This window comes from Cavia porcellus, unplaced genomic scaffold, assembly GCF_034190915.1.
Source record: "Cavia porcellus strain 051 isolate PalLab524CR breed Dunkin Hartley unplaced genomic scaffold, mCavPor4.1 scaffold_10, whole genome shotgun sequence".
In the NCBI taxonomy this organism is placed as follows: domain Eukaryota; kingdom Metazoa; phylum Chordata; class Mammalia; order Rodentia; family Caviidae; genus Cavia; species Cavia porcellus.
Window position 1 is genome coordinate 85378163 of NW_026947493.1, and position 21395 is coordinate 85399557.

Sequence of the window (21395 nt, forward strand, 5' to 3'; positions counted from 1 at the left end):
TTACATTCAGGTCTAGAGTCCCTGAAGCCACCTATGTCCAGGGCTGACTGTGCTCATCCCTGAGTTCACGCTGAGTGTGTGATTAGGAAGGGGGTCCAGGGCGAGGCTTGGGAGGGGGTCTCTCTCCAGGCTCCGCCCCTTGCATGGTGGGAAAATCTCCCCACCAGGCCCTGCTTTCTGTCTGCTTCTGCCTTGCAGCAAGCTGAGCAGGAGCTGAAGTAGCTCTTTCCCCCTAAGGCGGGTGCGGGGTGTTTAGTCTCAGGGGCAAGGAAGTGACCGAGATATCCAACAGATCTGTGTCCACGATCTGATCTCTAGAACCACGAGATAACACAGCTTCATTGTTTTAAACCACGAAGCTGTGGCCATTTATTACCATAGCGAGAGGCAACTGACACGCCTTGCACAAGTACGAGACCACACACACACACGAGGTTGTCACTACACTTTCCTCATGAGAGTTAAAGCCTGGAAACAACCCAAGGGCACCTCTGGGCACTTCGAAACAACAGTTTCAACTGGGGGAACAAAAAAGCAACACACACACTATTGTGCAGAGGATGCTATTTTCTATATAGGAAATACAAGGAAACCAGAAGGTAACATAGTTTTTCTTTGTAAAGGGAAACTACAAATATAGGCCAGACATAAATTCATAAAAATAATTACTTACAGAATATGAGAAAGAAAGAAGGAAATCATTCTTCCCTGAGTACTTTTTATATATGACTTTGACTTTTGGATCATGTAAATATTTTACACATTCAACACATAAATTGAATTTAATGTATTTATGATAAAATTAAAATGCCCACACTAAAGTATAAAGTGTTCTATCATCTATAGTAGAATATCTTTCCCAGACCTTGGCTCTGATTTTCATATTATCTTAGTGCTAAATATGCAAGATAGAGAAGCCTCTCCCTGGCAGAACTGTGGAAACGGAGCTTGCTGGTGGGTCAGGACTGATCGTTTCTGCCGGTTCTGCAACCTATTCGCACCTCACCCGGCCTGAGTGACAAGGGAAACGCACCCAGTCCATCAGTTGGCAGCAGCGCCATCTGGTGGGAAAGTCTGCATTGCAGCGTCTTCTTTTCCGAGGCAGCTCTAACACAGCAGGCCTCGCCTATGTGGGCCCCGGTGGGAGCGACCGGAAATAGCCCTACTAAAACGCCCTGAATGCTTGGGTAGATCAAGCTTAACGCGCATATTGAAGGATTACATTTAAAAAGTACAGATGGTTCGCAATCCTTACTGAACCTTCGTGCATGGAAAAGCAATTTTGAGAAGATTTATTTCAGCACCAGTGCCAAATCCAGGTTCATAGCTTTTGTAATGCATATCATAAAAAGGTAGCAGTTTCGGAGGCACCCAGCCAGGATGACTTACAAGACGGGCTGTGTTTGCACAAGTGAGAGGGCAAGCTACCAGCTCCGCAGGAGGGCTGGGCTCATTGACTAAAATGTGCAGAATTTGTTTTTCACCCCTCCTTGACAGTGCTTGCAAATAAGTGGAATTATTTCTCTGTCCAATTCGTATTGAGATCAGGAGACTCTCTTCTAAGTCAGACTGAACAGGAGAGGTAGGTGATTAGGCATTTCGGGGTAAAAGTAAGTTTCATTTTAACACCGTAAAATAATCATCATAAAGACCCTGTTGCATAATTGCTTCAACTGATCCAACACCAAAATTGCTGCCCTATGAACCAATTCAAAACAACGTTTTTCTGCACGGGCCCCACCCCAGCCCCACAGGTGCTGGCAGAGAAGCCAAGGAGGTGCGCAAACCTCTCGGAAATTCCCGGAGCTTGGCATGGAGCTTACAGATCCTGGCGTGTGGCTGCCTGCACTGTGGAGGCGGCAGAAAGAACTGGGATGCAGCCCGGGGGATAAGAGAGAGATAACTCCAGGAAGAGAGGCGGGCGGGAACAGCAGCCGGAGGAGGGAACCACACGCGGGTGGGGTGGATGAAGACAGGCAGGCGCTGCTGAGGCAGGAGGAAGAAAAGCAGTGGCCACCGGCGAGCCACTTTCCCGAAGCAGAAGCAGCATCTGCAGGTGCAGCCCGATGCTGGGTGGGGGGCTGTCCCTGGGCTCACCATCTCTCCTGGCGTCCGCTATGACTGTGGCTGCAGACTTGCTCATCACGTGCACCACGTAGAGGGGACAGTTCACCGCATCGGCCAGCGTGATGGCCCGCAGGGTGGCCTCTGCCTCCACGGCCTCCGGCCGGCACAGCTCATGGCCCTCGGGGCCTGTGATGCCCAGTGCCAGCATCTTCTTGGCCCCCTGGGAAGACAGCAGGAAAGATAGTAACACCAGCACCAAGACAGGAAAATGGAAGGTGCCCAGGGACTTTTGGATCAGTGGGCACAAGTGTGTGTGTGTGTGTGTGTGTGTGTGTGTGTGTGTGTGCATGAAGTATCTTTGGTATAAAACCAACATTCTCAATGCATCTATTAACTTTCTCTGTGCACATTTCATCATCAAATTGTGTTGCCTGAAAAGGTACAAGATAGCAAGTTATTTCTGACCAAGTGCTTCGAGAAGCAAGGTCCATATTCAAGACTGAGTGTCAGCGCACAGCAGCAAAATCAAACTAAACCCAAGTCCTTGTTGAGGGACTCCTAGAAATCTGTTACCAACTTCTGCTCTTTTTTTACTGAATCATTTTCCCTGGCTCCCAGCCCAACCCACTCTGTGGTGATGGGATTTTGTTACTTCCTCTTTCCAGAACGGATTTCATTCTTAAGAAAAAGGCAGAGTCCTGGCCACCAGTAAAGACATGGCCGCCGCACAGCCGGAAGAGCAGGGTCACTTTTAAACCCTGGCTGGTTACAGCTCCTGCGCACCCCTGAGTGCTCCGCTGGCCCCCAGCTGCGGAGCCTCCGTCCACCCACGTTAGTGGGAGTGGAGCCAGGAGAGCAAAGGTCAGCTGATATGGATGGGGAGAGAGATGGCTTCTCCAATCCCACAGATGGGGAACCCCTTGGGCATCAATAAGGGAACCAACCAGAAATACATACTCACTAGCCTCCTGCAGAGCCCCTGTTAACCCTGTTTCTGAAAAAAGCAGGGCTTAGCAGACATCTATCTACCACACTGGGTAGGGCTCGGGTTATAGACACCGTCCGGTTCAGAACCAGCAGCTGCGGCTGCTAAGGACAAAGCAGGAAACTGTGGTGCCGAGCAGGCAGCAGGTATGAAACGGAGAAATCCTTCCTCTTGTGTGTGAGCCAGCAGGCTGAATCCGAATGCAGGGACTCAAGCAAGCAGAGCGAGGCTCCAGGGAGCCGCCCACCCCAAGTCAGCCTGCGGGTCCTGCTCTTCCAATGTGTCACCTGCCTCCAGAGGGCCGAGCATCCTCACAGCCCGTTTTCATGTCTGCCCAGGGCTGATTGAGCGTGCTTACCTCTGCGATGATGTCTCCGTTTTCTGCGTGGACCTGAGCGACAGCTCCAATCTCCTTGCACTGCTCGAAGGCAGCGTACAGTTCTGGGTCCCGCACCATGAACAGGTCCCTGTAGGCCATGAACATCTTGAAGGAGCTGACACCTTTCTCCCGGGCCAGGATGGCCATTTCTTCTTTGACCTAAGGGGCAACAAACACGACAATCGCTCTTCTACTGCAATGATAATTCCAACATTCTCCAGCAAGGTGCATTCACAAAACACGAAAATAAGGCCAACAGTTTAGGTCCAAAACAGGCAGGGAAACCCTTGGTCTTTCTCCCATGCCATCCCCCATTTCATCTGCTGAGCTGCTGCTGTGCACAGAATAATTCAGGAAACAGCAGTTCTCCTCCAAGTGCTCAGATCCCTGCACATAGAACTCTTTGCTCTGTCTCTGAATAGAAAGCAAAGATAACACACGTGGCTGCAATGGGAGCTGCCGTGGACTTAGAAGGAGCCCAGGCTGTGGGGGAAAGGGCTCAGGGTCAGGTCTCAGAGCTGCAGGACGGGTTCCTAGGGGGAGAAAACACAGTGGTGGACAGGCAGGGCCTGGCCGAAGGAGCGGGACCTCCACGTGGAGCCCAGGCAGGCTGGGGGCAGGGGACAGGTAGCTCTGGGTGCTGGACTGCTCAGGAACTGGGGCCTTCGGGGTTGCCCAGGGCAATGGGCCAGGGAGGCTCAGAAGGAACTGGGGACTGCCCCTTAGGCCTGGTCCAAGCTTCAAGGTGGATTAAAAACTCATAGGGAAACTACAGAGATTAGCAAATAAAGTTGAATTTCTATAGATTAACACACAAATAAAAAATGTAGAAATATAGGAATATCGGTCTTCGTGAGCAAAAGCTCTTTCAACTCTAAGAAAAACCTTAGCAGCCCAGATGAAGTAGTTACCCAACAATTCATGGAGTAGAAATAAGTGACTAATTAACACGCAGAAAGGTAAACTTTGCTACTCGTTTTTTAAAAAGTGCAAAATAAAACAATGCTAGCTTTTTCGGCTGAATTAGCAAAGCTTAAAAACGAGGAGATGACACCAGCCCCAGTGTCGACAGCTGGGCGCCCCTGGCTCAGCTCGCCTCTCTCCCTGCAGAGCTGCGCAGTCCGCTGGTTACCTGTATGGCCTGGGGTCTGGGGAGCGGCATCTTCTGCCATTCCAGGGCGGTGCCGGGTGTAGTGGTCTCTCAGTAAGCACCACGGAATTAGGTGACAAATTAATACAGAAAATTAAATGGAAAGAAACGCTACAGTGCTGGGAATGGATGAGCGATGCTCTGAGCCCATGATTTGTCAGAAGACAGGGGGTGCTGCCGTGCACCTCGTTTTTGTTTGTTTGTTTTTCTCTACAGTTTCAGATTTTCCACACTTGCACAAGGTTAGCAGAGCCACATGCCGGCTTCCGAAGGGGCTGGTGGAGGATGCTGCCCGGTGAGCACAGTGGCCTTTCCCTTGTCAAGTGTCCTGTCATCCACACCATCGTGCTGCTCGGGCACAGGGACGGAAGCCCTGCTACAGCCAGGGTGAAGGGGGTGTGGGGCTCGCCCGCCCACCTGCGGATGTGGGGATGCGGGGTGACACGTGTGCCGTGAGCCACCTCAGTTGTGGTGAAGATGAAGTCCTTAGTGTGGACCTAATCCCACATGGCCAGTGGTTTTAAAGAGAGGACACTGTGTCACAGTTGCCCATGCAGGGGACCGTGTGGGAAGACGGGGGCAGAGACCAGGTGCAGGTTTGAGACAAGCAACCCGGAGACTGCACAGCACAGTGGCCCGGACGGTTTCCTTGGAGGAGACCCTGCCCAAGGTTCAACCCTGGGCTTTGGACCCCGAGGCGTTGACCTCGGTGCCTCCCACCCTCCGCGGGGCTTGGTTACAGCACGCGTGGAATCTGTACTTGGATATTCACCGGCGATGTCTTCCCATAATCCAGAGTGAGAAGCCAGGGGAGCGCTCATCCTCTGTGCTCCGTCGTGTCCAGTAACAGGGAGGAAAGGAGATGAAATGAGGAGAGAAGGGAGGAGGGGGGAGAGAGGAGGGGGGAGGGAGGAGGGAGGACGGAGGACGGAGGAGGGAGGAGGGAGGAGGGGGGAGGAAGGACGGAGGAGGGAGGAGAGAGGACGGAGGAGGAAGGATGGAGGAGGGAGGAGGAAGGATGGGGGAGGGAGGAGGGAAGAGGTAGGAGGGAGAAGGGAGGAGGGAGGAGGGAGAAGGGAGGAGGGAGGAACAGGCCTCAAAGGCACAACACAGAGCAGAGCATCGCTTCGCATGGCAGTTGTTTCTCTGAGTTTTTTTTTTTTTTTTTTTGAGAAGAATCAGCTTGAGCTGTGAACTCTAAACTGTGCCATCATGTTGGCTGAACTATTTGCTACAGCTTGAGTATGCGTTTTATATTAACCCAGAGTCTAAGGTCCAGTTTTGGAGGGGAGTTGGGAACATAAGTTACTCAAATACCGCTCACCCCGTGAGCCCTTCCCTGTGAAAGGACTCTCGGTGAAGGCGCCTGCGGGCGAACAAGCTGTGACTAAAGCCCGAAAGAACGCTTCTCCCCGCAAACATACTTCAGCAGCTCTCAAAATCATCTTTTCAGTTCAAAGCTTGTAATCAATCCTGCTAGACCCGGGGAACGAGGGCCCCCGGGTGGAATGGCACCAGGTGGCCCCAGAATAGGCAGTGGCATCCACAGCCCCCCCCCCCCGGCCAGTTCTGGACCCCTGCCCTTTGGCCTCAGTTGCCAGTTTTGTCCGCAGTGAGCACGAGGGGACCTGAAGGGACACCCCACCTGCTCGCTCCACCAGGTCACGGCCACGTGCAGGCTGTAGTCGCAGCAGACTTTGGGGTCGGCCCAGCGCCGCCAGGTGTCGAAGGCGTCCAGGAGAGAGCCGCCCCTTGGAGGGATGGCGAAGTCGATGATGGTGGTGGTGCCTCCCGCCAGAGCAGCCTGTGCCAGAGAGGTTCCACAGTGAGCCGCCCGCCCACCCGAGGCCGGGCTTTTGTCGCCTCATGTGCAAGTGTGAGGGTCCCCCAGGGGCCCAGGAAAGAGCCCAAAGCTGCTGTCTGCTTAAAAGACCCACAGGGAAGGGGCAGACTTTCCGCTGTCAACGCTGCTTCCACACAGAGCATGAGGAAGCTGGCGAGGAGTGGCTTTGACCCCAAGCAAACAGCAGGGCTGTCCAGGAAACACCCAAAATGGAACCGTGGAAAACATTAAGATAGTTCTTCTTAGGAGCCAGCCTCCCTCTCAGTTTCTACCTTCTCAGGTTGCTTCTTGGTGAGTTGCTTATCCACCTGACCCAAGATCTACCCAGAATCTGGGACAGCTTCTGCCTCTCCAGCCCCCAAACCACCACGTGACTTCTTTGTTGTTCTGTGATTTATGCCCGTGCCCTCCATCCGTCCACCCCAAGCTGTCTTACTTCCCACCCTTTGACTGTTTTTATCAGTCACCCACTGGCCTCTCTCCAGTTCTGTGCACACTCACTAGACCCCAACACAAATCCACATCACACAGGGGCATTTCCAAAGCGAGAACTGACCAGTAGCTCCAAAGGTTAAGGAGGAGGATGGGCGGGGAGGATGGATGGGGAGAGACTGACTAACAGAGGAAAAGATCTGCTGTTCTGTTGCTCGAAGGGCATCAGCTGACAACGAAGCACAGAGCATTCCGCAGCAGCTAGGAAATCAGGTACGCCCTCTCCACAAAGTAATGATCAATGCTGAGAGGTGGATAGTTTCAGTCTCCTGCACTGGTCATTGCATAGGTATCTTGGGCCGAAAGGAAATCAAAGGAGAATTTTAAAAAGGTTTCTCCCTGCCTCTGGAGTAAAGTACATCTTCTTAACACGGTCCCTGCGTCCTCCCTTGAATCTCTACACCTGCTGGTGCAGGGGATGACATTACAACTAATTTAAAAACAAAGTCAGATGCCTCGAAGAGTTGATTTCATTTCAGCTAAAACCGCCAGGCAGCCCGAGTGCTTGGATTGGGGGAGGAGAATGCGGGCGCCTCAGCCCTGCCGTGTGGAGTCCTGAGTGCTTTCCCACCTCCATGCGCCTCTGGCTCCACACCCAGAGTCAGCACAGAGGCTGCCCGTAGCCCTGACCACGGCGTGGGCACAGCTCGTGCACGGCCAGGGCCGGTCTGCTTCCCTCGGGATGAATTATCCAGCAGAACCAGGACTGTCCCGCTTTTCCTCGTGGTCACCTCCAGACACACCAGGCACAGGGCCAAGAGCCTCCCTCCACACCGCATCCGCCCCCCACCCCAAGGCCCCCAAGATGCACCCTGCAGCCCCTGCCGCACCCCACCCCGTGCCAGCACTATTCTATCTCCTCTTTGTTGTTTTCTTCCACAGATGTTTAAATTTTCCTTAATTCTCCTTAAGTTGGCCTCACCCCAGTTATTTCTGGTTTTGGAAACCTGACTTCGGGTTCAAGATCCCGTACTTCGTGTCCACCTTTAACTAGCACGGCCTCGTGCAGAACAATGCGTGTTTGCGTTTCCTAAGAAACTCCTCTTGAAGAGCAAAACTTGACCTTCAAGTCTCAGGTCTTACATTTTTATTTGAAAACTAATCCATGTTCTCACTTTCTAAGAGTCTTGCAAATCCAGCAGGGCATCTTTACATAGAACTCCCAGTTAATTCACATGCTAGAAGGAAGTACTTTTCTAGGATTACCGAACTAGAAACGCAAGCTTTAAAAACTCCTCTTTCCTGTGAAAAGCCAACCACCTGTGGGATATGGAGAAACCAGATCCTCAGTCACCATGGGAACCTAGCTCCCCCCAAGTCCACAGGGGCCCAGGTCCCTTCCACAAAATGACTCAGCATTTCCACACTCCTGAGTGTCCACCATGTGGGGCTGAGTCAAAGCACCTGTCGCAGGAGCCCTTGCACTGTGTTGGGACCCTGGTGTGGAGGGTGCCTCCACGGGTGCCGCCACAGCACGGTGGGAGGTCAGTGGTCGCCTGGGCCTGGAGGGCTGGAGAGAGCAGAGGGAGAATAAAAGGTTCATGGAAAGGTTCACTGTTTCTTGGGGAAGGGTGACTGAAATGTTTAAAAATGCATTGTGGTGATGGTTGCACAACCCTTAAATATACTAAAACCCATGAGGAGTGCCGCTAAAGTGGCTAGATTCTATTACGTGCCAATTATACCTTAATAAAACCGCTGTTTAATAGGTCTACTACGTGCAGGCGTCACTGGGGTGAGGGTGGGGGGAGGGTCACACAGAGACTCCAAGACCCCGCCCTGGAGGTGTGTGGTCCACACAGGAAGATGGGTGTGAGTTGGGGATTATAACACAATAACCAGATCTTAGGACAAACCTACTCGATAATAAACAGCAGCACAGGCATTGTGAATGTGGGGTTTAAAACTTACCTAGCTCCCTGGAAGGGGTCCTGAGAAAAGATGTCTGGGAATCAGAGGAGGGGTGGACTCCAGGGTCCTGGGAAGGGGCTTACGAGAGGAGCAGGACACACTGGGAGGCTGCCCTGTGCATCGGGACCTCTGACCCTCAGGTGCCCTTCCTGGGTCAGGAGTCACCTTGGCTGGGCTCGAATCCCATCCCCAGTCTGCAGCCTGGGAAGGCCTTCGGGAGAGGAAGGAGCCCAGCAAAGAACCGACTGGTAACCTGGCTGGCTGATGGCTCACGACAGAAAAGGGGCTGCTGGAGACCTGGTGCCAATGGCCAACCCCCAGTGGAAGATGCAGAGGTCATGTGCAGGGTGAGACCTGTCAGGGTGACAGAGGAGGGCCACAGCTGAGTCCACGGGGACCATCCTGAGTGTGAGGGGCTCTGACACCTGTCCTCTCAGTGGACAGGCTGATGCCCAAGAGCCTGGGGGAGAGGGAAGTGGGTGCCTTGTGGGAGTGCACTGGGAATCCTTGAAGGGCCAGGTGGGGGCCAGGCAAGATGACTTCAAATGAGCCCCGGGACAGCTCTGGGACAGGCTGCCCTGAGCCCGGGAAGGTTTCTGGGCCGATTTCCGGGTGGTTACATTTTATTTTCCTCCTGCTAAATTTTCCATACAAAGTGTACACTCTGTAAGACAAGCGTGCTTCACTCATGGATGACGGGAGGGTGAAGATGTGTGCACAGGACACAGACATCAAGTGGACTGAACTATTCTGATGCTCTTCTTACAAGCCTGAAGGTGGCAGTCACAGGTGCATCCCAGTGACAGTGGCTCTTACGTCCCAGAATGTACCACGTTGTAAATCAGTACTGAAAATATCCCGAAGCATTTTCCAAAGTTTCACTTCTAAACTCGTCCTGAAACAAATGACTTTGTTTCATGAACTTGATCATGGCATCCAAGTACTTGGATCATTCCATCCAAGTAAAACCAAAGAACCCCAAGAGTAGAGTTCAGTTTTAGTGAGAAAGACTCTGGGCTGGATTTTCAGCATCCTCACAGCCATTAGCTCTGCAACTTCAGTTCACATCCCAAACCTAGGGGTGCACTGCTCCCCCACACTTGACCTCTCACCTCACCAGCTCTGAGGCACTAATGAGGTGACCGATTAGCATCCACCTGTGCAAAGCAGGCTCCTATGATCCCTTCTGCCACCCCCTTCTTGCACCCCCCTGAGTCCTCAAATCCAATCCACCAACCGTGCCCACTCAGGCTACCTGCCCCCCTCCCCAGTCTCCCTTCCTGCGGCTTCCCTTGCCTGGACCAGTGGCCCAGAGGGAAGAGCTCCGGGTTAAGTGAGGTTTCTGCTCACCAGAGAACCTGGCACAGAAAAACTCTCCAAATGTTTAAGGGCCAGTTCTCCCAAAGTTACATTGCAACCTGGGAAAGCTACGGGCCGTGCAGCTCAGTGTGCAATGTCGTTTCCCCAAACACACGCTGGCCCTGGACGTGTGGCCTCCTAGATCCTTTGGAGACAATGCTCATGTGAGATGTAGGCTCTACACCTCAGGGCAAGAGGTCAGTTTTGTCCAAAGCCTGCCACCTCATCAGAGCCCACTGGAACTCTACAATAAAATTTGGGTCTCTTTCCTCAGAGAATATCTTAATTTAGATATTGCAATTTGTTCCACTGTAAACTAATTCTTAAAGTTCTTGCTGTTACCTCCAGAGAACACTGGGAAGAGTCAGGAGCTCAGGACTTCCCATAACATGCCATTTCCCTCTTGATGCAGAGAATGTGACCCTAAACCTGATGTGTCCTCCCCCAATTTGTTCCTTGGCACAAGCAGGACAAACTCACAGAGGTGCTGAGGTTTAGTCACTGGGTTGCTGCTACGATGCACCTGCCAGACAAGGAACCAGTCAGAAGCCCACCTGGGCTCGCAAGCAGCTGTGCCTGGGGACCCCGCAGGAAGGAAAGCGTCAAGTGTCCACTCAGAAACAGTCACAGTCATCAGCATTCAAGCCCAAATCACAGGCCCATCCATGCTCCTGCAGCGCGTGGGCCCCTGGGAACAGTGACCACAGTTTCTATTGCTGCAACCCCTGCACCAGCCAGGAAGCCCAGAGTCGGGGGGACTGGCGACCAGCACTTCTTGGATGAATTAATGAAATCAACTCAATGCCTTGAGAATGCTTAGTATTATTTGGGATTTAGGGTCTGACACAGACCCTACAAAAGCACAAAATTATTTTAAGCAGAAGACATTTGAGAATAGAGTTTTTGAGAAAAGGTACTGTCACACCTGTCATAATGTTCAGCCTCTCCCAAGAACTCAATTGTTTTGAGACAGTGACTTACTGTGCAGTCTAGGCTGACCTTGAACTCGAAATCCTCTGCCTCAGCCTCCTGAGTAGCCGAGTGTTATGGATTAAAAACTGGTGGTCAACTTAACACCAGCTGAATTAAATCAGCATGGTGCTGAGTGTTGATGGCCACCTGAGCAAAGTTGCCAGCATAAAAAGGATTGTGGAGAAGAAGAGTGAGGTGTTGGAGCCTTGGGTTCTCCTGGAGGAGCTTGGCGTGCTGGCTTCCCTGATATGAATTCGGCCATTATCATTGGAGGAGCTCAGGACCTTGTCATTAAAGAGCTGCAGTTTTCTTTGGGGGAACTCTGGTCCTTACATTGAGCATCACTTCCTGGCTCCAGAGGGGAAGATGTGTGCTGTTTAATCTCCAGGAGAAGCTTGTTACGCTGGCTTCCTGACATGTACATGAATGTTCCATCGTCGGAAGGGCTCAAGACCTCACTGTCGCTGAGGATGGCTGTGGCACTTTTCAGGGCATCCCTGGTCCTTATTTTGAGTGTCCCTTCTTGGCTCCGCTGTAGAACCCTCAACCTACTGCACAGCTCCTTCATCCCACTGGCACAGAATTCTAGCTTCCACCACTGATCTTTGGACCTTCCCTATGCAGACAATGAAACAGGCTTACATGAGTCCTTGTTGTGGGCTCTAGGCCTCCATTTGGACTTGTGGGAGGCACTGTCATGGGCTTTACGTCTCCTGCTGGACTTATGCAGGACATTGCTGAGGGATCCAGGCCCTTGGCTACATTTTCTACATCTTTAGTGTTGTAGACAGATTTCCTGCACATTCTTGTATTTAACTGAGTGACCATCATAAAATAGTGTTATAAATTCTGTGTCCTGATGTAACTGTTCTTCTTGTAACCCTGGACTACAACACTGAGGTTATACTGTGCACACCATATCCAGTTTAGAACCCAATATTATAGAAACTCTAGGAAGACAGTAGGATGATAAGCAGCAATAAATCAACCTTCCCAAGATTAAGAATCCAGATACTGGAAAAGAACAACTTGGGGAAGAGAGGAAAGAGGCAGGTGGATCCCCTGGACCCAGGAAGGATCTGAAGGAAAAATTGGAACCTGCAGAGACAGTGAGGAGACGGAACAGGAGTGCAGAGAGAGGAGGCAGAGAGAAAAGGACCAAGTCCACAGGAGCACGTCGCAGGCAGTGAGTGACCGCAACCCAAGCCACAGCCGTGCTGGAAAGTGTGCTTAGCTGGCTGCAGCTTTAGGGCGGAGTCAACCGAGCCTTACACTCAGGGCAGCTGTGGGTTGGCTTTGACTCAGGGCTCCCAGTGTTGAAATCCCACAGCAACTGGGTGAGGACGTCCGTGGGAGGTGTCCAAGGTCAGGGAGCCAGGGGACACCCAGAGTGTCGCTGGGTGAAGACTCAAGCCCAACCCCACAGTCAGAGGCTGGGATCAGGCTGGGCTCCCATGGAGCTGAAGGCAGCAGAGTCTGTACCCCGAGGTAGTCCTCCTGCAGGCTTGCTGGGGTTCTCCCCGCCCCACCCGGCTGCAGGCTTCTGGGTCACCAGCACTGCTCTGGACTCTGACTCTGACCACCACACTGTCAGCATCAGAAGATGATCACAGGCTTGAGGTTACAGAGCAGTTTCTTTTTGTTTGTTTTCTTTGGTTTTTTGGAGGGGCATTATTTGTCATTTTATTTCTTATTTTTGTTTCTTCATTAATGTGAACATCGTTTTTTGTTTTACTTTGTTCTTGTTTTTTGTTTCTTCTTCTTTTTTTTTTCCTGTCCTGTGCTCTTCTCCAGTTTCCTGAAGCTTGAGGAATCTTCCTTTGCCCTTCAGCATTGTTTCTAATCTTTTTCTGTCTTTGTTACTTTTCTCTCATTGTTGCGACAGAATACCTGACACCCAAAATTAGGGAAGGAAAGGTTTACTTCTTACAATTTTGGAGTTTTCAAACAGTCCATACTCAGCTGGCTCCAAGGCAGGGTGGCATGGCGGGGCCCCTGTTCATGGCCCCTGCAAAAACAGCAAGAGTAAACCACACAAAAGAGAAAACACACGCCTTCTTCTTGCCCTTACACTGTATGTCAGCTCCACCCTGGTGGGTGCAGCACTCACACTGTCAATTCCAGTGCTAGACAATGAACCAATCACGAATGCTGGATTCAACCACGTCCATGATTGCATGAGGCTTGGGGGGCCATCTGAATACAAACCATAACACTTTCTTTTCTTTTATTTCTCTATTTTTCCTCTTATTCCTTTTAAATTTTCTCCCTGAGGGTAAAGTTGCTTTATTAAGTGGATTTTTATTATATACAATTTTCTTTAGATTTTGTTTTATAACTATAAATCTTGTACTGATAGTTAAAGGTGGCAAATTAATAGTCACCACAGTTTGTCATTTTGGGACTGGCTTGATGCTAATCTTGTTACTGGTTGTACTGCTTTAGCCAAAGTGACATGGTTATTGTGATAAATTGTTCTCCCTTATAAGCCAATAATGAGATTTTCTAGGGGTCATAACAATACTATAGTCCAGTACCAAAGAATTGGTGTCCAGACAAACAGACACCAACCTTCAATCCCTAACAAACTGAAGAGGCAGGATTTTGGGAGAGAATCACAAGCCAAAAGCTAGCTATGCATAGGAGACATCATCTCTGAAAAGTAAGTCATTTCCTAAAGAGGTCTTGGTACTAGTAACAAAGCTACCTACCATAATCAATTTATAAACATCAATGAAGAAAACAAATAAAAATTAGAAAACATAGAAGCAAGACAGAACCCCAGACCTCCAGCTTGCCCAAGGCATATCCAGGAGATGCTGAGGTGGAAGAATCTAAAGCCACCCAGCTGGACTTTCTGATATGGTAGCAGCAGAAGTAGCAAAGCTGATGAATGCTCAAAAAAAAATCAGAAGTAATTGCAGTTTACTAAAGAGATGGTGACCATAATGAAGGACATGGTTAGTAAATCTAGAGTAGATACAGATTTTAAAACTAGAGTAGTTTAGGAAAGTGATGGAAATCATGAATACCCAACATAGGAAAGAACTGGATTCCATAAAACAGATGCAAACAGATATCCAGGAAGTTAAAAAGTCCATTGAAACAGTATGCAGAAGAATCAACCAGTGTGAAAACAGGATAACAGACCCAGAAAACAAGATTGTACTCAGCTGTCACCAATTGAAAGACTTCTTAAAAATAGCAACAGTCTATGAAAATCTATGCAACAACTGCTAGATGATGCAATGAATAATAACATAAGATTAATTGGAAATAATGAAAAAAAATGGAAGAAAGCACAAAGGACACAAAAAACCTGATCATAGAAATAATAGCAGCAAACTTTGTGAGCACAAGAAAAAAAGCATCTGACTTAGAGATAAATGAAGCATATAGAACCGCATTTAGACATGATCAGAAAACAACTACATCAAGGTATGTAATAGTCAAGATTCCAGAAATTCAACACAAGAACAAAATATTAAAAGGTATTGGAGAAGGCCAGGGATTTAGCTCAGCAGTACAAGTGCCTGCCTGGCAAGCACAAGGTGGTGAGTTTGATTCCTGGAACAAAATTAAATTAATTAATTAATTAATTAAAATCAAAGCTGTTGGAGAAATGAAACAAATCACATATAAAGGAAAAGCCATCAAAATTACAGCAAACTTCTCAAGCAAACCTTTGAGTAAAGGAGAGCTTGAAGTATTTCAAGCCCCAAAAGAAAACAATCTCCAACTCAAACCCTGCAACATTATCTTTCAAATATAAGATACTTCTTTGATGAAGAACACCTGAAGAAATTCATGACCAACAAACAGCACTCCAGTAAATTCTGAGAACACTCTAGAAAATGACAATGGGGATAATTCCATGAATCCCGATGAATGAAGCCACTGGGCGAGGCAAGCAGATAAACAGAGGGAAAAGAAAGGGAACCAACAATAGTTTTGAAATGAATACAAGGTTAAGAAAATACGTATCAGTTATAATCATCAGTGAAAATAGTCACGGGTCATCATCCAAAAGAAACAGATTGGCAGGGATGGATCAAGAAACAAGATCCAACAATATGCTGTATACAAGAAACACATTTAATTCAAAAGCAAGTTGATAGACTTAAAATTAACAGAGGAAAACAGTACGCCATGGAACAGGAACCCAGATTAAAGCAGGCATCGCTCCTCTGTTCACAGAGTGGACTTCAAGCCAAGACTGATCAGAAAAGACAAAAAGAAGACCACTAGATGCTTGTTAAGGGAACAATCCAAAAGAAAGAGATAATAATAATAAATATGTACATGAAAAATAAATAAATAAACATATATATATATATATATGCACAAAATACTGATGCACCCAAATATATAAAACAAACACTAATCAATATGAAAAACCAGATAAGCACTAATACAACTGTAACAGGGCAGCTCCCTACCCCACTGTGACAAATAGATAAAAAAATAGACAAAAAAAAAAAAATAGCGCTAAACCAAGCCTTTGAACAAATGGACTTAGTAGATGTTTACAAAGTATTCCATTCCACAGCAACAGAATATGTGTTCTTCTTAACAGAACATGGAACGTCTCCCAAACAGACCACACACTAACTCACAGAACATGCTTACGTAAGTGCAAAACTACTGAAATTAAACCCTGCATGTAATCAGATCATAGGACAATGAAATTAGAAATCAGTGGCAAAGAAAATCCCAACAAAAACTACATAAACACATAGCAATTAAATAATACCTTCCTGAACGACCAGTGGGTCACAAATGCAATTAAGAAATCAGATACTTTCCACAATTAAATGATAATGCCAATATGACATATTGGAACTTATAGGGTACAATAAAAGCAGTCCAGCCAGAGAAATTCACAGCAGTGGATTCCCACATCAGAAAAACCAAGCAATCTCAATTAAATAGCCTAATGCTGAACCTTCTAGGAAAAGAAGAGCAAGTCAAGCCCAAAGCTTGTATGAGGGAGGAAATTATAGAGACCAGAGCAGAAACTAATGCAATTGAGACTAAGAAAAAATGCAATCAATGAATTTAAGAGTTTGTTCTTTGAAACATCAAATAAAATTGACAAATCCTTAGTCAACTTTATTTTTAAAAGGGAAAAAAGACTCAAATCCATGCAATTAGGAATTAAAAGGGTGAAGCCACAAGTCCTGCAGAAATTCAGATCACCAGTACCTATTTTGAGAGCCTGTACTCTAATAAAATGGAAAACTCAGATAAAATGGAAAGATTCCTAGATCCATATGAATTCCCAAAACTGAAACAAGAAGATATAAGAAGCCTGAATAACCCAACACCAGATAACAAAATACAAGGTGTAGTTAAAAGCTTCCAGCAAAGAAAAGCCCTGACAGATTCATTGCTGAATTCTACAAGACATTTAGAGATGATTCAATGCTAATTCCTCAAACTCCTTAATGAGATCAAAAGATAGGCAATATTCCCAAACTCATTGACTCAAACTCATTCTTAAAAGCAAGTATTGATTACCCTGGTAGGAAAACCAGACAAGAATCTAACTGAAAAACAGAACTACAGGCCAATCTCCCGAATGAACATAGATGCAAGATCCTCAGAAAGATACTGGCAAACAGAAAGCAGCAAATTGTCAATAAAATCATACACCATGACCATATAGGATTTTTTCTAGGAATATGAGAACGGTTCAATATACAGAAATCAATAAATATAATATACCACATTAACAGAAACAAAGACAAAAAAACCACATGATCATCTCAATAAATGCAGAAAAAGCATTTAACAAAGTCCAACACCTGCTCACAATAAAAAAAAAAAATCCTACAGAAAATTGGAACAGATGGTCTTTATGGCAATCTGATAAAAGCCATCTATGACAAACCAACACCCAACATCACACTGATGGTCAAAAACTGAAAGCTTTCTCTCTAAAATCAAGAACAAGGCAAAGGGGCTAGGGATTTAGCTCAGCGGCATAAGTGCCTACCTTGCAAGCAGGCAGTCATGAGTTCGATCCCTGGTACCAGTAAAAATACAACAACAACAACAAAAAAAAAACAAGACAAAGATGTCCACTGTCACCACGCCTCTTCCGTACAGCTCTGGAAACAGTGAGGCAGTTAGACAGGAGAAAGAAAAGGAATTTGGATAGGAAAGAAGGAAATTAAGTTACATTCTTTGCTGATAACAAATCTTCTACATAGAACAACAAAAGATGCAACAAAAGATTCTTAGGATTAATGACCAAATTTGTTAGCATAGTAGGATACAAAGTCAACACTCAAAAGCCAAGTCTTCCTTAACGTCGCTCGGTTTCACGTGGATCGGTTTTCAAATTAAGCCCCGGGGCTCCTTCCCTCCCCCTGAAGTCTCAGGTTGACACTGCAGTCATTAGATGGCCCCTCTAGAAAAGTGCAGTTACACACTTCCAAACAATAGTAACAGCCTGACACGTAGAGCTCCGCTTGCCAGTAACGCAGGAGATTGTCTTTGTGTTACTGTCCTTTGGAGAATGTTTTTGCCCATATGTTGTACTCTAAGTAACTACTTTGAAGATAATAATAGGCAATGTATTAACTATTGTTCTTCTCCTGTTATTTTGTTATAAAATTTTACTTTATTTTTTTCATAAGATTTAAAAAAAAAACTATGAAGAAATTCTATCTTTTTCTTGCTAAACTGGCATAGCATAGATTTGTTTTAAAAATCAATATCCAGGGGCCGAGGACTTAGCTCAGTGGCAAAATGCCCACCTGGCAAGCTCAAGGTCATGAGTGCAATCCCTGGTACAAAAAAAAAAAAGCGAGAGAGAGAGAGAAAAGCCAATATCCACCAGCTGCCAGGAAGCAGGGTGGGGGGACATGCAGAGGGGTCTGCTCTAGTCGCCTCTTGTCAGATACGCCAGCACTTGGGGGGCACCTCACCCTGGAGTGATTCCAAAGGGGCTGTTGCATGTGTCACTGCCCCATTCAGGGCTGCACAAAGCCAGAGCCTACAGAAGCCTGGCAGGCAGGAGGCGAGCATGGAGCCACCACCGTGGGAGGACAGACTCTGGTCTGCCGCACGTGGAGGCCGAGGTCCTGCTGGGCCATCCGGTTGTGGAGCCTGAAACCGGAGGATGTGCAGCCCCAGGCCCGGAGCCACTGAGGCCCGGGAGGGAGGCCCCGGCTCAGCCTCTGAAAGCTTCTCCAGAGACTTGTTCAGTGAGTGAGGCTCACTCCAAACAGGAAAAGGGTTAGCTGAGGGTGATCCACAGGCCTGTAACCCCAGCCACTCACAAAGCCGAGGCCAGAGGACCCAAGTTCAAGGCCAACCTGGACTGCTTAGCAAGACCCTGTCTGGAAATAAAAATTAAAAGGGGCTCAGTGGTAGCTTGCACTGGGGTTGATTCCCAGTACTGAAAAACATGTTTCTATGCTGTCCAGAAGGAAAAGTCTAAAAGAAGGGTACCAAAAGATAGGATATTATACGTGTAAATATGTATGGACAGCTATTTTGAAGAAAACAAGAGACAGTATGGTAGCTGTTGTTGACTTCTTATTGTGTGGTTTTGAAGTCCTATAATGCTTTCATCACTCTGTTCTGATCAGTTTTATACTATTTTGTTTTGCTTGAATTTATTGTGTGTGAAGATATGGACAACTATGTAGAAGAACACAAGAGACATTATGGTAGGCACTGTTGATTTCCTGCTGTCTTGAATTGTTCTGTTCTGATCTGCTTTGTTCTGTTTTGTTTTGTTCTCTTTAAAATAAAAAAGATAGGATATTTAAATATTTGTTTTCAATTTTCTGTGTCTATCTTTTTAATAAAAAGTAGTCTATTCATTTAACTAATATATATTGAGTAAGCATAATGCCCCAGGACTTTATTAGGGGTCGGATGATGAGTGTGCTCTTGTTTAACAGTATTTCTCGTTGAGATGTGTATCCATTTCTAACCCAGACCTCACTCTGCAGACAAAGCTATGCCGGACCCCAGGAGAGGACGCGTGGGGCCCGACTCGCACCCACAGCCCACAAGCTCGTCCCCGAAGCCCAGCTCCAGAGACAGCAGGGAAAAGGATTTCAAGGCTGCTCCTCTAAAGATGACCTAAATACAACCGTGAGTGTGCGCTTAATCACACACCTGGCAAGCACCGCTTCAGTGGCCTTTCACCAAAAAGCTCCCCCAAAAAGTATAATTTCCTCTCAATAACATTGAGGATTTCTTACTCTTTACTAGAAAAATAAAGTATGCTGAAAGCTTCCCAATTTTTAGAGGACCCGGTTGCCAGATGCCAGCTGGCAGTTTTATACCGTAAGCCCATCCCCGCCAACCTGTGTATATGTCTGAGTATAAATCTATACATTTGAAAACTTGCTGAACGCTTATAATTCACTGTTATTGGATGTACAAAGAGCCTAGTCATGACTCCTCTGAGTTTACTGAATTTACAGTATCCAGCGAATAAGAAAGCCCACTCTCCTTCCTCGTGGATAGTGAATTATCAGAAGACCACCGTCCATCTGGTGTAGAACAAAGTGAACAGGATTTCTTTAAAGTGGAACATTACTTCCATTAGTTATATCAGAGAGAATGCTTTTACCTATAAGTGCATAAATCAATTACAGGCTTTAAACCAGTCTGACATGAATTAGATTTACAAAACATGTAACCTTTAGTTGACCTACATTTCACATTTTAAATTAGATCCCCTTATAATCAAGTGATCAATAAACAGGATACCACAAATAGTATCCCTTCTATTTGTCAAATACTATAAATGATCAGCTTGGTGAATGCAGAAAGCAAACTGCTGTTTGTGTAGCCTTTTGGAGCCTTTGTCCTGAAAGCGTGATCTATCATTTTTACCTTATGGCTTTATGGCTTTCTGTACTTAAGGAGAGATTCGCCTATAAATGCACGTGCAATTGTTTTACAAATTCAGTGCCTGTGAAATACCTTTAACTGCTCCTGCTTAGGGGAGGTGACAGCTGCAGTGTTTCCTGGGGATGGCTCTGCTGTAGTTTTGAGGCCACCTTCTCTCCTCAACATCATCGTACACAGCCTTCTGTCCATCTATCAAGTGCCACTCTGACAATGCTAAGCACAGAATGTCCTCTCAAAGGCATCAAGCCTAACAGCTAAGAGATCTAGTGATGGGATCAGGAAGCACTGAATTTGGAGGGGCACTTCGGCGGGTGCTTCCTGGGTGCGTGGCACTGGACAGGTAACTTGTATCAATTTGCTCTGCCATAAAAACTAAAGGCACCCGGGAAACTAGTGCACCGCTTAGCTCTGTGCTTGTCTTGTAGAAGGTGCCTGATAAAACTCATGTTACCTAGCGGTATCACAAAACACACTTCCAAGTTGGATGTCTCCTACATATCACTGGGACTCACAAAAGGCTTCTTTGTTCCTAATTCCTCAACCCAGAGATCCTTGGGGATCCCCGTGACCACTGAGATAGACGGCAGGAGGTGGGCTGTGCTGCTGGGTGGGGGTGTTGTCTTCTGTACCTGGCTGACCCCTTCCACACAGACACACGCAGGGAAATCCAGCAGGAAGCTGTATTTGCTTAAACAGCTGACCTCAGTCCCTGTTATCATCTCCGCTTCAGATGCCAAGCTCTGAAGATCATGTTTGGTTTGGTGTCCTGACAGCCTTAGTTCAGAAATGCCAGCCGGTGCATGAATACTTTTGTGCTTTGGCAACTAACAGCAATCTAGTCACCTTGAAAGTGGGGTGCTCTTGGGAGGCCCTGCACCCTGCAGTCCTGGTCATGCCACAGAAAACAACAGGTGACCCCTACAGTTCAAGGCACATACAGTCGGGGGCGCTATGGTGACGGTGCTTCCCAGAGCTCACCACAAGCTAAAGAACAGAGACACTGGCAGCTCAGAGGGCAGGACTGTGTGGCAACTTCTTTCCACTTTTCTATTATTTTTCTAATTTTCTATAATCGAAGGTTGTGCTAATAGCTGATATTCATTTAACATGTAAACACGAGCTGTTAATAGCACGCTTGTTTGTAGCACAAGGGGAAATGGATTGTTGGAGCAGAACTGGAGTCTGCCCATGAGGGTGGGCGCCCTATGCACCTGGGCAGCGGAAGAAGCCTTGCAGAGCTCACTTGGGCCCTGGGCTGCCCTTTGGGTCAGATGCCTGCCTTTCCTTCCCAGACCCTTCTGGTGGGTCCTGAACACAGGCCAGGAGGGGGCGCTGGGAGGAGGCTGCGCCCCTG

The 21395-nt window shown here is 47.5% G+C and overlaps 1 protein-coding gene across 5 annotated transcripts in view; it reads right to left on the reverse strand.

Moving 5' to 3' along the window:
• Positions 1–21395, reverse strand: part of Dpys (dihydropyrimidinase) — a 54777-nt gene that overhangs the window by 32312 nt on the left and 1070 nt on the right. For all 5 annotated transcript variants that reach the window (XR_010050286.1, XR_010050285.1, XM_063257767.1 and 2 more), the window contains exons 2-4: positions 6227–6385; positions 3411–3590; positions 2098–2287 (exon numbers count right to left, since the gene is read on the reverse strand). Coding sequence is in view for 3 of the 5 variants with exons in the window: in XM_063257767.1 (XP_063113837.1) it covers positions 2098–2287; positions 3411–3590; positions 6227–6385 (529 nt within the window). In the remaining 2 variants the exon portion in view is untranslated. The remainder of the gene's footprint in view (positions 1–2097; positions 2288–3410; positions 3591–6226; positions 6386–21395) is intronic.